This window comes from Ochotona princeps, chromosome 4, assembly GCF_030435755.1.
Source record: "Ochotona princeps isolate mOchPri1 chromosome 4, mOchPri1.hap1, whole genome shotgun sequence".
NCBI lineage: Eukaryota > Metazoa > Chordata > Mammalia > Lagomorpha > Ochotonidae > Ochotona > Ochotona princeps.
In genome coordinates, this window is record NC_080835.1 from 6,606,687 (window position 1) to 6,620,455 (window position 13,769).

A 13,769-nucleotide genomic window follows, 5' to 3' on the forward strand; every position below is an offset into this window, starting at 1 on the left:
AGGCCATTAGGAGGAAGCTGGATAGAAAGTGCAATTCTCAAGACATGATGCAACACCCATGTGGGGTACTGGCATTGCAGACAGCAACTTTATCTTTTACACACAACAGCAATCCCATAACAGTATATGGAAAATCATATCTTTAGCTGACCTTACCTGAGCAAGGAGTCAGGTGGATCACATAATCATTTCCCACATAGATGGCCCAATCCTTATAGTTAGGGTGAAAAATCTCAATAATGTCTCCAGGCAGTGGTTCCACTGAAAACTGCAACAGAAAAATCAGGATGAAGTAGATGGGGCCAGAGTACAGACCCTGGCTGGGGAACTGCAGCTCAGCCAGCGGGCCTGGAAGTGTTCATCTCCTGATAAGACCAGAGAGGAGAGTGTTTCTGCCTCCACTGTGAGAACCCTAGCAATGAATCAGTCTGTGAGGATCCACAAGGGGCAATTGGAACAGGGCCACTGTGAAGAAATGACTATGCATGTTGGGAAGGAGGAGCTGATCTGGGATAAGTGAGTGTGTGTGCAGATGTGGAGGGTGCAGATGGGCTGGAATAGCTGCTCTGTGTGTGCATCTTGTGGTGAGGTGCAACCATTGCTGCTTACACAACTTGCCACCCCCATTCTTCCTACCTCCTCTTGCATCATTCAAGTTAATTGAACGGGGAAAAGCACATCCCGCCCTCCTGCCTTCCACACCTTTCAGAACAACTGACAATGTGAAAATTGCTCCAGAGGCTCTGCGCACCTGGCACCTTCTGCCTCCTATTGTACCAGATTAGGTGAAGTATAGGAAAACAGGGCTCTGGTAACTCCCTGCCTGCCTCTTGCACATGGAAGCTTTGTTTGTACTGCATAGTTCTCATCTGATTGGAGGATGAGAGCTTAAAAACCCCTGACATTGGCAGCTTGGCATAGTGGTTCCTGGAGTGTAACAGGAGCTGCTGTCACCAAGCTTGGGCAATAAAGACTTCTCCTAACATCCTACACTTGGGTCTAGTGTGATCTCTCTCTCACTCTGGAACACGCCTGAAGGCAGGAACACCAAGACTGAGAGGATGAGCAACTTCAAGACTGGGTGCAGTACTGGGAAGGAAAGAGGGGTAGGTCCACTCCCTGGCCTTTGAATATCTCTCAGCCTCTCACCAACCTCATTACCATGCCTATCCATGGCAATACGTTCACCAGACCCTGCCCCCTCTCCTCCTAGTCAGGACTCCTGTCTCTCACACAGGATGAGCAAGGAGACAGAAACTGGTGACAGGATGGGACTTGATCTTGCAGTGCAGCCTTGTGGCACTGTCAATCTCCAGCCCCCTCCAGTAGCCAGGCTCTGCTGGTCATCATCCTGGGATAACCATAGCCTCACCACAGCCTCAGGCAGAACATTCTTGTCCCAGTGCATGGGTGCAAAAATGCAGGATTAGAAAGTAGATGGGGTGACTCACTCATATCACTCAGCTGAGAGGATGGAGCTGGGCTCTGCCTACCTCCTCCTGCTCCCTGACCAGCACTTACCTTCCTCCCCATCCCTGCTCCTCCCCACTTCCCCATGCCCCATCCCAGGGTGCTGCAGCTCCTGTGGTAGTTTTCTGTTGTGTCACTCTTTGTACCTGTGCTCAGGGGATTACACACCTCTTTTTCCTCATCCTAGACTATCCAGTTGGAGCCTAGCTCGACTTACCTCTGCCTGTCTCTGATGCCAAAATCTGACAGTAGAAACAGTCCGTGCTACTCCTGGAGCACATTCTGACTCATTTCCCCACCAGCTCCTGGCCACCAACTGGCCTAGACAGCTGATCCTGCCCTGCTGAATGGCCCTTCCTTTCTCTTCATCACTCTCCCTGGGCTCTGTCACCCACAGACCCATGAACACCATTTCCTTACCTCCCTACCACCACCACCCCCCTTTGCTGATTTGCACATCCTTTTGGGTCTCTGTGTTCCAGCCACCTCCTCACATCCACCCTTCCACTGTCCCTCTCCATCAGACACCTCTTGGGGCCACCATCCCTACCCAGGTTGCTCAACTGTTCCTCTTGGGCCCAGGTGCACCCACCTGTACCTCTCCTTGCACAAGCCACATTGGGCTGCAGTCCCCTGTGCCTACTGCACCCCTCCTGGCTGGGAGATACTTGGAGTAGAGCCTTAGCTGTACATCCCTCCCTGTCTGTGTCCCCAGTATCCAGCCAGGCCTGACATTATCGATGGGGCAAATGTGGGAAACCAGAAAGAGGGTCAGTGGAGTCAGGTCCCTTTCCCTGCTCATCCCCAGGCAGCCACGCCCTCTTTATCGGGGAACTATGAGGGAACTTGTGAAGCATGGTAAGGACACTGGCAAGCACAACATATAAGCTCAGGTCCCACCTGGGAAGGAGATGACTGGTCAGCAGCAGAGCCTTGGTTTCTTGGGCAGCAATAAATCTCAGAATCTCAGGGTTTATTGCTTGAGCATCAATAATCACCAGGATCAGGCAATGCTCACAGGGCCTGCCCACGGGTCTGCAGCCACCTTCCCAGAACAGGCTCATTTCCCAGCAGTGTAAAGTCCAGCTGTTCCCTCTCAGCAGTTGCACCTGCGCAGAGTTCCTGCAAGCTCTGCCCCTCTGAGCTGATGGCAGGGGGAGGTGGAGAGTGCTAAACACTGAAATGCTGTGGGATATTGCCCTTCAGTCTCTGCCTGCTTAGCCCACATGGTGGCAGAAGGCACACTGTGTCCCTTGGGGAACCCCAGACAGGAGTCTTGGATAACTGAGATCCCGACCTAGCCTGTTCACAGGGCATACAGCAAGAGCAGTGAACTGCTCTCCATTCTCTCTTCCAAGTCTCTTGAAATGAGCTATGCTAGGACTTCCTCAGTAAACAACACTAGGAAGTCAACTGTTAACATTCTTTCTGTTTTTCAGCCATGTAACCAGTTTGCCCTGGGATACAGCTTACTGTGCTTCTTGTGCTTCATGACCTTCAACTTGATTGGAGGGTACAGAGAAATAGACACATCTACTAGGTAGTCACAGCATTGCTGTTGGGTTAAAGTACTGTTGGGACTGCCCTTCTGCCTGCCCCCTTCTATTCTTTTTTTTAATATAAATTTTATTAATTACATTTCATTATGTGACAGTTTCATAGGCTCTGGGGATGCCCCAATCCCTCCCTGTACCCTCTCCCCATGGTGGATTGCTGCACCCCATTACTGTATTACATTTTTGTGTTTTTTTTAATTACATTGCATTATGTGTCATGGTTTTATAGGCCCTGTGATTCTCCCCACCACCACCACAGTGTATTCCTCCACCTTGTTGCATTACCACAGATCAAATTCAGTTGAGATTCTTTCATTGCGTGCATCTACCAGGCAAGAAGTGTCGCATCTTATTGTCTGGAGAAGCTCATCAGTTTCTTGGGGAGGCCATCTCTGGTCCAAAGGTAGAGCTGGCAAAGTAGTTTTGATAGTTTCACAGAACTGTATTGCTGCCAGTCTCATCACTCCAGGCACGACGCGGTCACTGGAGAATCCACTGATATGCTCTGCCCCCTTCTATTCTATATAAGCTTGTAACTTCTTTCAAATAAATGGACATCCCTCACCAGTTTGTCTCTGATGCTCTTCTCTAGAAGAGCACCATTGACTCACCCAGAATCGTGACAAAAGACCCACGAAAAAGTGGTGTTTCCTTATTTGAAGATTTATTTGAAAGGCAGAAAATAGCTTCTACCTGATGCCCAAATGTCTGCAATGACAGTGGCTGAGCCAGACTGAAGCCAGAATTCACGAGTTTCATTGGAGTCTCCCACATGGGTAGGAGCGACCCAAACTCTTGGGTCATCTTCTGCTGCCTTTCCCTGGCCATTAGCAGAGAGCTGGGTCAGAAGTGGAGCAGCTGGGACAGGAAGCAGTGCTCCTGTTGGATGCTGGTGTCACAGGCAGCAGTCACCCCACCTCACCATGATGCCAGCCCCCATGGCATTTCCCAGGTTAGGACAAATGCCACCAAGGAAGGAGGACAGAGAATGGCATGTTGGGGACTGAGAAGAGATGGAACCCCAGTCAGCAGCAGCAGTAGACATCATGGAGACACCTCACACTTTCCAGGGCCCAGGATGTCTCCTGAAGGCCACACTCTGTCTCCTACCCCAGCTGTGTCTGGTAAGCAAGGGCCCCTTGCTGAGGCAGGTGAGGCCCTATAGCCAAACTTGCCTCAGGTGAGCCAAACCTGGTGAGCCTGAAACCCACACTGAACCTTCTGGGGGGAGTCCAGCTCCAGAGCAAGGAGCAAAGAACTGCTAAGTGACAAGGGCAGTTCTCCAGGAGAGCTTATCCACCCATGGCAGAGATGCAGGGAAAGTCCCAGGGAATTCCCACAGCCAGGGCAGTGGCAGGCTCCTGCTTATCCCAAGGTCCAGAATTTTACCTTTGGTATCCTTTCCATCTAGTTTACAAAGCCCATAAATGGTGAACATTCTTAAAGGGAAGCCAGCATGTAATAATTGGTTGTTTCCTGGAAGCAAGCCAGTAGAGGTCAGGGTTCAGAGGAAAGAGGAGGCCAGTGCCATGTGGGACACCATCTTGTAACCTCCCAAAACAGTATTGGCAAGAAGCCAAAAATGCAGGCTTTGGGGGTGATGGGGTGAGCTTAGGCAGTGGGACTCCAGAATTTGAGGTCCCATCAGAGTATATCTGGCTGCAAGAAGCAGCATTGTTTTTGTTTTATTGTTTGTTATTCTTAACAGAAGACAATTCACCTGCTGACTCACCAAAAGAGGGAACCACAACAGAGGACTGTGTGGGGAAGGTGGGAGAGAGAGAAGGTACGTATGGGAGACCTGTCCCTTGCACAGTACGGCAGTGGGGACTTGTGGCACTGTCAAGCCCCAGCCCTGAGGGAGCTGCCCACTCTAGTAGCCAGGCTCTGCTGGTCATCATCCTGGGATAACCACAGCCTCAGACAGAACATTCTTGTCCCAGTGCATGGGTGCAAAAATGCAGGATTAGAAAGTAGATGGGGTGACTCACTCACATCACTCAGCTGAGAGGATGGAGCTGGGCTCTGCCTGCCTCCTCCTGCTCCCTGACCCGCACTTACCTTCCTCCCCATCCCTGCTCCTCCCCACTTCCCCATGCCCCATCCCGGGGTGCTGCAGCTCCTGTGGTAGTTTTCTGTTGTGTCACTCTTTGTGCCTGTGCTCGGGGGACAGCATGCCTCCTGTGTCCTGGGATGGTGCAAAGTCAGGAGGAGACCAGGCAGAATCTACTTCTCCCTAGGGCAGCCCAGCCAGCCAGGGCATGGCAGGGGACCTGGAAGAACCTGGGAACAGAGAAAAGTTCAGTGTCTGCAACAAGGCAAAGGCCTGTCAGCAATAGTTATGGATCTCCATCCATAGTGCTACAAGGTGAGAAGGTTCATGCTGAAACATCTAAGCCCACTGAACTCTGTCAGCAGGTGACTGTGAGAAACTGAAGAACCAGCTGGAGTGTGGGAAGCAGGGTAATTCACTGGATGGGATGCAAGTGGACATGCCCTTCCTCTTTGCTGGCACCCCGCGCCCACTGTGTGAGCCCCTGCCGGTGTTTGACTTTCAGTGATGGCAGGAGTCTACCTTGAGCCACTCCAGCTCTGGCTCTTGCGTCTGTGTGGGAAGTAAACAGTGAATGGGAGATCTCTCTCTCTCCTCTCTTTCTCTCTCTCTCTGTGTAACTATTTCAAAAAATAAATTTTCATTAAAATATTTTCTTAAAAAGTAAAATCCAGAGCAATGTGTTCCCAAGCCCAGGAGGAGTCTGCCCATCCCCACTGCAGAGTCAGTTCTGGGAAATTCTGGGGGACTCACCAGCTCCATCTGGAAGCAAGATGGTGTCCGCAGCACAATGTCCGCAAGCTGTTTGCAGCTCAGCTCCTACTGGGCTAGTTTTATATCCAAGCCTGAAATTTCACTTTCAGATTCCCTCTAACGTTCTATATAGCCAATGATTTCAAACAAAGCAAAGGTACGAAAGCAGGTACAATAAAGATGTTGCCAGGGACACGACTATCCCACATTCCAGGACCTTGATTTCAGTCCCAATTCCACTTGTGCACATACTATAGTGCTCTACCAGCACAAACACTAGGAAGCAGCAGGTGATAGGTCAAGTTCCTGAGTTGCTGCCACCAACCTGGGAGAACTGATGGAGTTCTAGGCCTCTAGGTTTGGCCTGGTGCAAAGCACAACACTTGCACACATTGGGAGTGGTTGTAGGAGTGATTCAGTGAATGAAAGGGCTTTCTGTCTCTTTCGCCTTCTTTCACCCCACTTTCTCTTTCTTTTTATATCTTTCAAATTGACAAAAATAAGCAAATTTTTAAAAAGCATTGCTCTGATTAAGAAGGATGTAGGGCAGAGCCCAGGTAAGTCTTCTCAGAGATGCAGGGGCCTGAATTTCCCAGCCACATGGCTGTGGCTAGGGGAATCTGTGCTGGGCCAGATTTTCCTCTGGAAATCCTAGCTCCCTGTCCACCAGTGCCAGGCAGTAGGCAAATCCTGAGCTTGTGGGCAATCAGAGCACCACTGGTGCCAGACTTTGTCCCTGCTGGCAGCCCAGCAAATGAGCTCTGGAGTTTTGAGGGTGTTGAATTACTGCCTAGGGACATCCGTGGATAAGGCTATCATATGTGTAGGTGAGGAATGAATCCTGAGGGACACCCAATGACAGGGCAACTGTACTTGCAAGTAAATGAGGGGACTGATATCTGGTGGTTTGGAGGGGAGAGACTAGAAGATCTGTATGGGTCAGACTGATGCAGCAGCCCACATGGGAGTCCTGAGTTGGGTTTGTTAGCATGGAACACTTCTGGCTACCGCATGTCAGTCCACAGAAAAGCTAGGACTGGTGGGAGAGGCTGTCTAGCAGGGCTAGATCCTGGTACCTGACTGAATGTTGGAACAGGGAATGGGTCACATTAGGCAGGGCCATGACACTAACCAGCATATGAGAGAACGAGGTCCAGGGGTAGATTATGAGGGTAATATATGAACCAACCCCTGTGGAAATACAATTTCCACTGGTTAGCTCAAGAGTTGGGGTGGTGATGGGCTGATCTAGGTGTGACCATAGAACCTGCCAACACTCACAGGTACAGGGACTGAGAATAGTCTGGGCAGGTCTAGGTTGCAGCACCCACATGTCCATCCTAAAATAATGTGGGAGGACTGGACCACAACATTCACCAGTGCATACAAAGGCCAAATTATGCCAGGCAAGGGCCTAGCACCCGCTCCTATGTGTGAGATCCGGATCTGAGAGTGAGCCAAGTGCGGGAACATGGGAAATTCCCCTAATAGGTCATAGCTCCCACTGGTGAGCATGTGGTCCAGGACTGGGGGTCGGGCAAGCTGGGCAAGGTAGCTCCAACTACCTTGTGTGGGTTCATTTTGGAAGGTGACAGACTGGCAAGGTTGAGAAAACCTTAACTCACTGGCAAGTTCAGAAACAAGGCTGGTGTACAGGTCATGCTGGGATAGGACAGGGTATCACACCTACCGGTTTACATGAGCCAGGGATGGGAGCACACTGAGTAGGGCCAGGTTGCAGCACCTGTAAGCAAGAGTTGGGACTAGGGGTGGGCTGGGTCAGGCCAGGCTACAGCTTCCAAAGGCAAAGGCCAAGACAGGGGAGGGACTATGTTATGCCAAGCTGGGTCAGGGCAACTACTGGTATACACAAGACCTATGGTTAGGAATAGGCTTGGTTGGGGCAGTTAGGGGAAGCCCTGGCTAGGTTGGGTTCCTGTGGTGAGTGGGGGCTGTTATCTGGTCTGGACATGGCTGTAGTGTCCCTTGTCACAAGTGTGGATTGGGTCTGGGGTACACCAGACTGGGCTAGACTCTAGGACCTACTGGTGCTCGTGAGAACCAGGGTAGGTGTAGGACAGGCTAGGCTAGGTCTCTGCCACTATTGAACCATGTGTGAGCTGTGTCTGGGTATAGACCAGACATTGGCTGGGCTATAATACCCAACAGTAAAAACTGGAATGGGTGAGGGCCAGTCAGGAAAAGCCACTGTTACCGCTAGGACAGGAGGTAGAGTAAGTAGAGCTGGCCCATGGACCCACATGTGTGCACGACATCTGGCATTGGGAGAGGTTCTGATGGAGGAGCTTGGGGAACTCTGTTGGGACACAGTCCCTGCAGGTGAACGCAAGAACCATGATAGGAAGTAGCCCAGACCAGGACAGGGAATGATACCCACTGGCATACATTTGGCTCAGATTAAGAGTGAACCAGGCTGGGCCAGTTCATTTCACCTGCTGGTAAATCCGAGCACCAGACTGGAGAGTGGTTCAGGCCAGGTCAGGTGACAACACAAGCCAGCTCACATTAGGGCCAGCACTGGAGGCTGGCTGAGCTGGGCTAGGCTGTAGCCCCACCAGTGTGAGCTGGAATGGGAGTGGGTAATCCCGGGCCTGGCTACAGAACCCACTGGCTAATGCTGTGGTGAGGCAGGCCATTGTGGACTAGGCCACAGCACCCAACCAGCTCATCTGAGACTCAGCAGGGGAGGGGTGAGCCTGGTAGGTGGGCTGCAAAGGGCTCTGCTGCTGGACTACCACACTCACTGGTGGGTGTGAGAGTTGGGATGGGGGCAGACAAGGCTGGGCAGGGATACAAACACCTGTTGGCCTCATGTGAGCTGGATCAGCAGAGAGTCAAGCTGGGTTGACTGTTTCTACTGGAGCATGCGTAAGCCAGAGTGGGTGTAGGTTGGTTATGCTTAGCTGCAGCATCAGCTGGCAGATGCTGTCATGGGGGGCAAATTCTGTCAAGGTAAATTGTAGAACTACCTGGAGAGTGCAGGATCTGGGAGTTGGAGTGGGCCCAGCAAGGAAATAGTGGGCACCTCCCTCTTGGGTTGCCACTCTAACTGGCGACCATGAGAACCAGGAATGGGACAGGCATAGCTAGACAGAGAGTGACACCTACCAGATGTGTTTGGGCTGGATAGTGGAGCTGGTTGGGTTGAACCAGGCTTCAAAGCCCACTGACATGTATGAAAGCTAAATGGGATGTGGGACAGACTGGACTAGTCTGCTCTACATACTGGCAAGCATGGGAACCAGGGCAGGGGGCGGGCCTGGTGAATTATTGTGGGTTGCTCCGACTAGGCACTCGTTCCCACTGGTGTAAGTGAAGACCGACTGTGTGGTGGGCAGAATCAGGCTGCGCCGCAACACCCATTGATTTGTGTAGAAGATAGGGCTGGAGGCAGAACTGACCCAGCAACTGCAACCACCAGCATGTGGTTGACTGGGGCGATGGACTGTGTCTGACCCTGTATTGGCAAGCACACACAAGAATCATGTCTGGGATCAACTCAGATGAAGTTTCTTTGGGAATCCCCTCAACTGAATCACTGGACTCAGAACCCCAAGCATGGAGAGAATTGCAGGATCCATGGTCTGACCATGGAGTGCATGTGTCAGAATTGGACCTCCTCAGTGGCTTAGATGGAGCAGTGGACAGCATATCCAGGTGCACATGGAGGACATGACAGTACATTGGAGTCTGCAGAGAACTCCTGTTACCACAACAGAAGATGGAAGACAGAGCAAATTGATCAACTATCCCTGCCAAGCATGGCAGTGAATATCTGAGCAAACAGAGACTCTAAGGTGAAGTATGTGAAACAGTGGATTCTAGTGCCTGAAGTGGCGAGATTGGCAGTAATTCAGAACTATTGAACTGTCGAAACCTCTTGAGCAGGACCCTCAGAGCATGCCCCACATCAGGGACCCTGCGGTGGTGTTGAGTGGCTGGACCCAGGCTGCAGAGGCATTTGGGAGGCTGGGTGTGGCTTCTCTCCTTATCTTCCTGCTTCACCCAGATACAGGAAGGGGGAAAAAAAAGAATTTCGAAAACGGTGATGTCAGCCACCTTCTTGTAGCCCTTGACCCTTTTCACTCTAATCAACTATGTAAAGATTATAAAAAATTTTTTAAAATAGTGTTGGCTATGACTTTTAATGATGGTGACCACTGGTGTCAAACCTTTCCACCCTACATTATTGTAGTGCTCTCCCTGATAACTTGTATCTTCTCAAGAGTCACGTACACTCCTATGCAGTCAGTTTTTATATATCAAGTGGTCTCATTACAGTAAAGAAAGCATACCCACCCAACTAATTTGACTTTGTACACTGTGAATTCCATACTGAGACCAAACAGGTCCACTGGGAAGGTGACAGAAGGTGATGTCAACGCTCAAGAGGCTGGACAAAAGGGACTTCTAAAATAATTTAGAAATTATTTTGCCCTGTGTAGACAATTGTATGAGTAAAAGCCATCTTGGCACATATATAGACAGAACATAATCTGAACACTTATTCTTGGAACAAGTGACTAAGCCTGGGTCAATAAGACCAACTGAGTTTAAGGTTGTTACAGGCTGAAAATGGCCAAAATGTGGCCATATGGGGCAAATCCCAAACTGAAATCCACCAGGCTACTCTATATGTCACTTGAGTCTTCTATTTGTAAATATTTCTGGCTTCCTGTATGGAGTGGGACTCTGATCTGCCTTTGGTCCTGAGTGCAATTTAATCCATGAGCCTGATTTTCTACTCAACTGAATTATCAAATTTGTCACTGGTACAATTTTTCTTTCAATAACTAAAACCTGACACCTCCATCTATTTCAGCCTCAACACAGGCTATTTTCCCATACCAAGCAGTTCTCCAGTTCTTCAACATCAACAGGTGAGATTCATCAATCCCATTTGATCAAAGTCAACTCTGGATACTGGTTCAGATCCCACAGGTTAAGGATTCAGTCCCACGAAACAGCCCCCAACCACTTTCAGGTGCCAGTGGCAAAGGTTTCCCAAAGTTCTGCCTGGTCAACCATAAATTTCAGCTTCCCACAAAATTCCTGTACCTTTACATTGCTAATTCACTAGAATAACTCGTGTAACTTATATGAGTTTTCTCCTTGTGATGATCAGGAACAGCCAAATGCAAGGATGAATAAGCCTAGGTGGTGGGGGTGGGGAACGGAGGAGAAGTTGGGGAGAAAGAGCATTTGGGCAGAGTTTCTGTTGAAATAAAAGAAAAGAAAAAATATATTTAGTTGTTTAAAAAAAAATAGGTTCCCAGGTGGCAAGGGCTCAGGCCGAGTGGCTGGGGCCCCTTGGCCAGCCACGGGTTTGGAGCCAGGTGGGTTGGATTGCCCTTGGACATGGCTCAGGTCTGTAGGGAGACCTGGGCCCATTGGCTCACCATGTGCTCAGGGCCAGGTTAGTCAGTTCACCCCCGGGGGGGGGGGGGGTCTGGAGGGAGGTCTGAGCCAATCAGCCTGCCAGCTGCCCGGAGCTGAAGGGGGCCATCTAGCCCTGGCTCTGAGCTCCTAGGCAACAGCGCTGAGGTTAGGTGGCCCATGGGCTTTGCCCAGCGCCTTTGGTACCTGAACCACCTAGTGGTGGTATCTTGGGGGTGGAATGTATGGACCTTTAAGGGTCAGACCGACACAGCAGCCCTAGAGATATAGCAGAGCTGGGGTAGTTAGTAATGGCCAGCTAGGGCTGGGGGGGGGCGGGGCGCTACCTGGCAGGGTTAGATTATAGTACTCACCCATGAGAGTTGAAACAAGGGATGGGTAATGCTAGGCTGAGCCAGTGGCACTAACCAGCACACAAGATGACTGGGTCTGGGGGAAAATTCTGTGAGGGATGTGTGGGTCCACCCTTTTGATCTGCAATTTCAACTGGTTTGCTTGGAACTAGGGGTGGTAAAAGGCTGAGCTAGGCATGATCATGGAATCACTGACACTCATGGGTATTGGAGTTGGGTACAGGCTGGTTTGGTTCAGGCTGCAGCACCCACAGAAACACCAAAAAAAAAAATGTGGAGTGGGCCAGGCCACTCATACATATGCAGGATGGAGGGGGTAGCCTATCAACTGTAAGGGCCTAGAACCCACTGTCATGGGTGAGCTATGAGTCTGGGGAATTAGGGCAACTCCCCTGATGGGCCATCACTCCTGCTTATGAGCATGCTACTTAGGACTGGGTGTTGGTCAGACTGGCCATGTTAGGTCCGATTGTCCAGACATATGCGGGATGGTTTTGGAAGGGGTGGAACAGGTAGGGCCAAGCCAACCATAGCTCACTGGCAAGTGCAGGAGCCAGACTGGAAAGCAGGGCATACCTGGCTAGGCTATCACAGCTGTTGGCTTGCATGAGTCATGGATGGGAGTAGATTGAATAAGGCCAGGCTATAGCACTCACCAGCAATACTAGAGACTGGGCATGGGCTGGGACAGGCTAGCCTGCAGCATCTGATAGCAAAGATTAAAACAAGGGATGAGCTGTGCAGAGCTAGGTCAGAGCAACAACTGGCACGTGCAAAATCTGTGGCTGTGAGCAGGCTTGTTTGGGGACCTGTGGGACACCCTGGCTAGGTCACTGTGTCCATTGGTGAGCTTGAGAGCCAGAATAGGAGTGATGGTGTGAGCTGGACAAGGCTTCAGTGTCCCTTAACATGGGCATAGACAGGCTCTGGGGCATGTCAGACTGGGTTAGACTCCAGCATCCACTGGTGTTTGTGAGAGCCTGAGTGGGTATAGGACAGGTTGGGTTTCCACTACTACTTGGCCACATTGGCCCACATGAGATCTGCATCAGGGCATAGACTAGCTGTGGCTGGGCTGTAGCACCCAACAGTAAGAATTGGGTTGGGTATGGACCGATTGGGCAAGGCTATTGTTCCTGCCAGGACAGGAGGTGGGGTGAAGTCAGCCTGGACTAAGAATCCAGTGTGTGTGAGATCTGCCACTAAGAGGAGACCCAATAGAGGAACTTGGAGAACTCCTTTGTTGGGGCACAGTCCCTGCAGGTGACCACAAGAATCAAAACAAGGAGCAGACCAGAGCAGACCAGGTTATAGTACCTGCCAGCATACATGTGGCTCAGGTATGGGGGCAGACAGGCTGCGCCAGTTTGTAACACCCACTGGCAGATCTGAGAACCAGGATGGGGTGCAGGATGGGCTGGGTCTGGCTGCATCACTAGCCAGTTTACATTAGGACTGGGACTGGGGGCTGACTGTGCCAGATTGGGCAGCAGCTACAACCAGCATGAGCTGGAATGGGGGCAGACAGGGCCAGGCCAAGCTACAGCACCTGCTGGCAAACGCTGAGGTGATCCAGGCCACATCAGACAGGGCTGCAGCACCCACCAGCACATGCAAAGATGGGAGTTGAGCCTGAGCGAGCATGAGAGCTGGAATTGGGGGCGGACCAGGCTAGGCAGGGTTACAATACCTGTTGGCCTACATGTGAACTAGTTTAGGGGGAGAGTCAGGCTGGGGTAGACAATCATATTCACTGGCACAGGCATGAGCCAGAATAAAGGCAAGTGGGTTAAGCTTTGCCACAGCATCAGCTGGCAAGTGCTGGAACTAGTGCAAGTCCTGTCAAGTTACACCACAAAACCACCTGGAGAGTGTGAGATCCAGGGCAGGGAGTAGGTCCAGTGGAGGGGGTGTGGGCTCCTCTCTGAGGGGCTGCAACTCCCACTGGTGAGCATGAAAACCAGGACTCGGGGGTGGGCCTGGCTAGAGACAGTGGCACCCGCTGAAATGAGTGTGTGGTAGACGGTGGAGTCAGTTGGGTTAAGTTAGGTTTCAGTGCCCAGTGATGTATATGAGAGCTCAATGGTTTGTGGGGCAGACCAGACTTGTCCACTGCACATGCTGAAAGGCACAGGAACTAGGACTGGGGGAATCAGTCCAATGATG

General features: G+C 51.0%; 1 protein-coding gene across 1 annotated transcript in view; it reads right to left on the reverse strand.

Moving 5' to 3' along the window:
- LOC131479964 (uncharacterized) overlaps window positions 1–5,871 on the reverse strand; it is a 51,113-nt gene extending 45,242 nt beyond the window's left edge. Inside the window, exons 1-2 of the mRNA XM_058662234.1 lie at window positions 5,833–5,871; window positions 157–268 (exon numbers count right to left, since the gene is read on the reverse strand). Of these exons, the coding sequence (XP_058518217.1) occupies window positions 157–268; window positions 5,833–5,841 (121 nt within the window). The 5' untranslated portion in view covers window positions 5,842–5,871. The remainder of the gene's footprint in view (window positions 1–156; window positions 269–5,832) is intronic.
- Window positions 5,872–13,769: the final 7,898 nt, after the last annotated feature.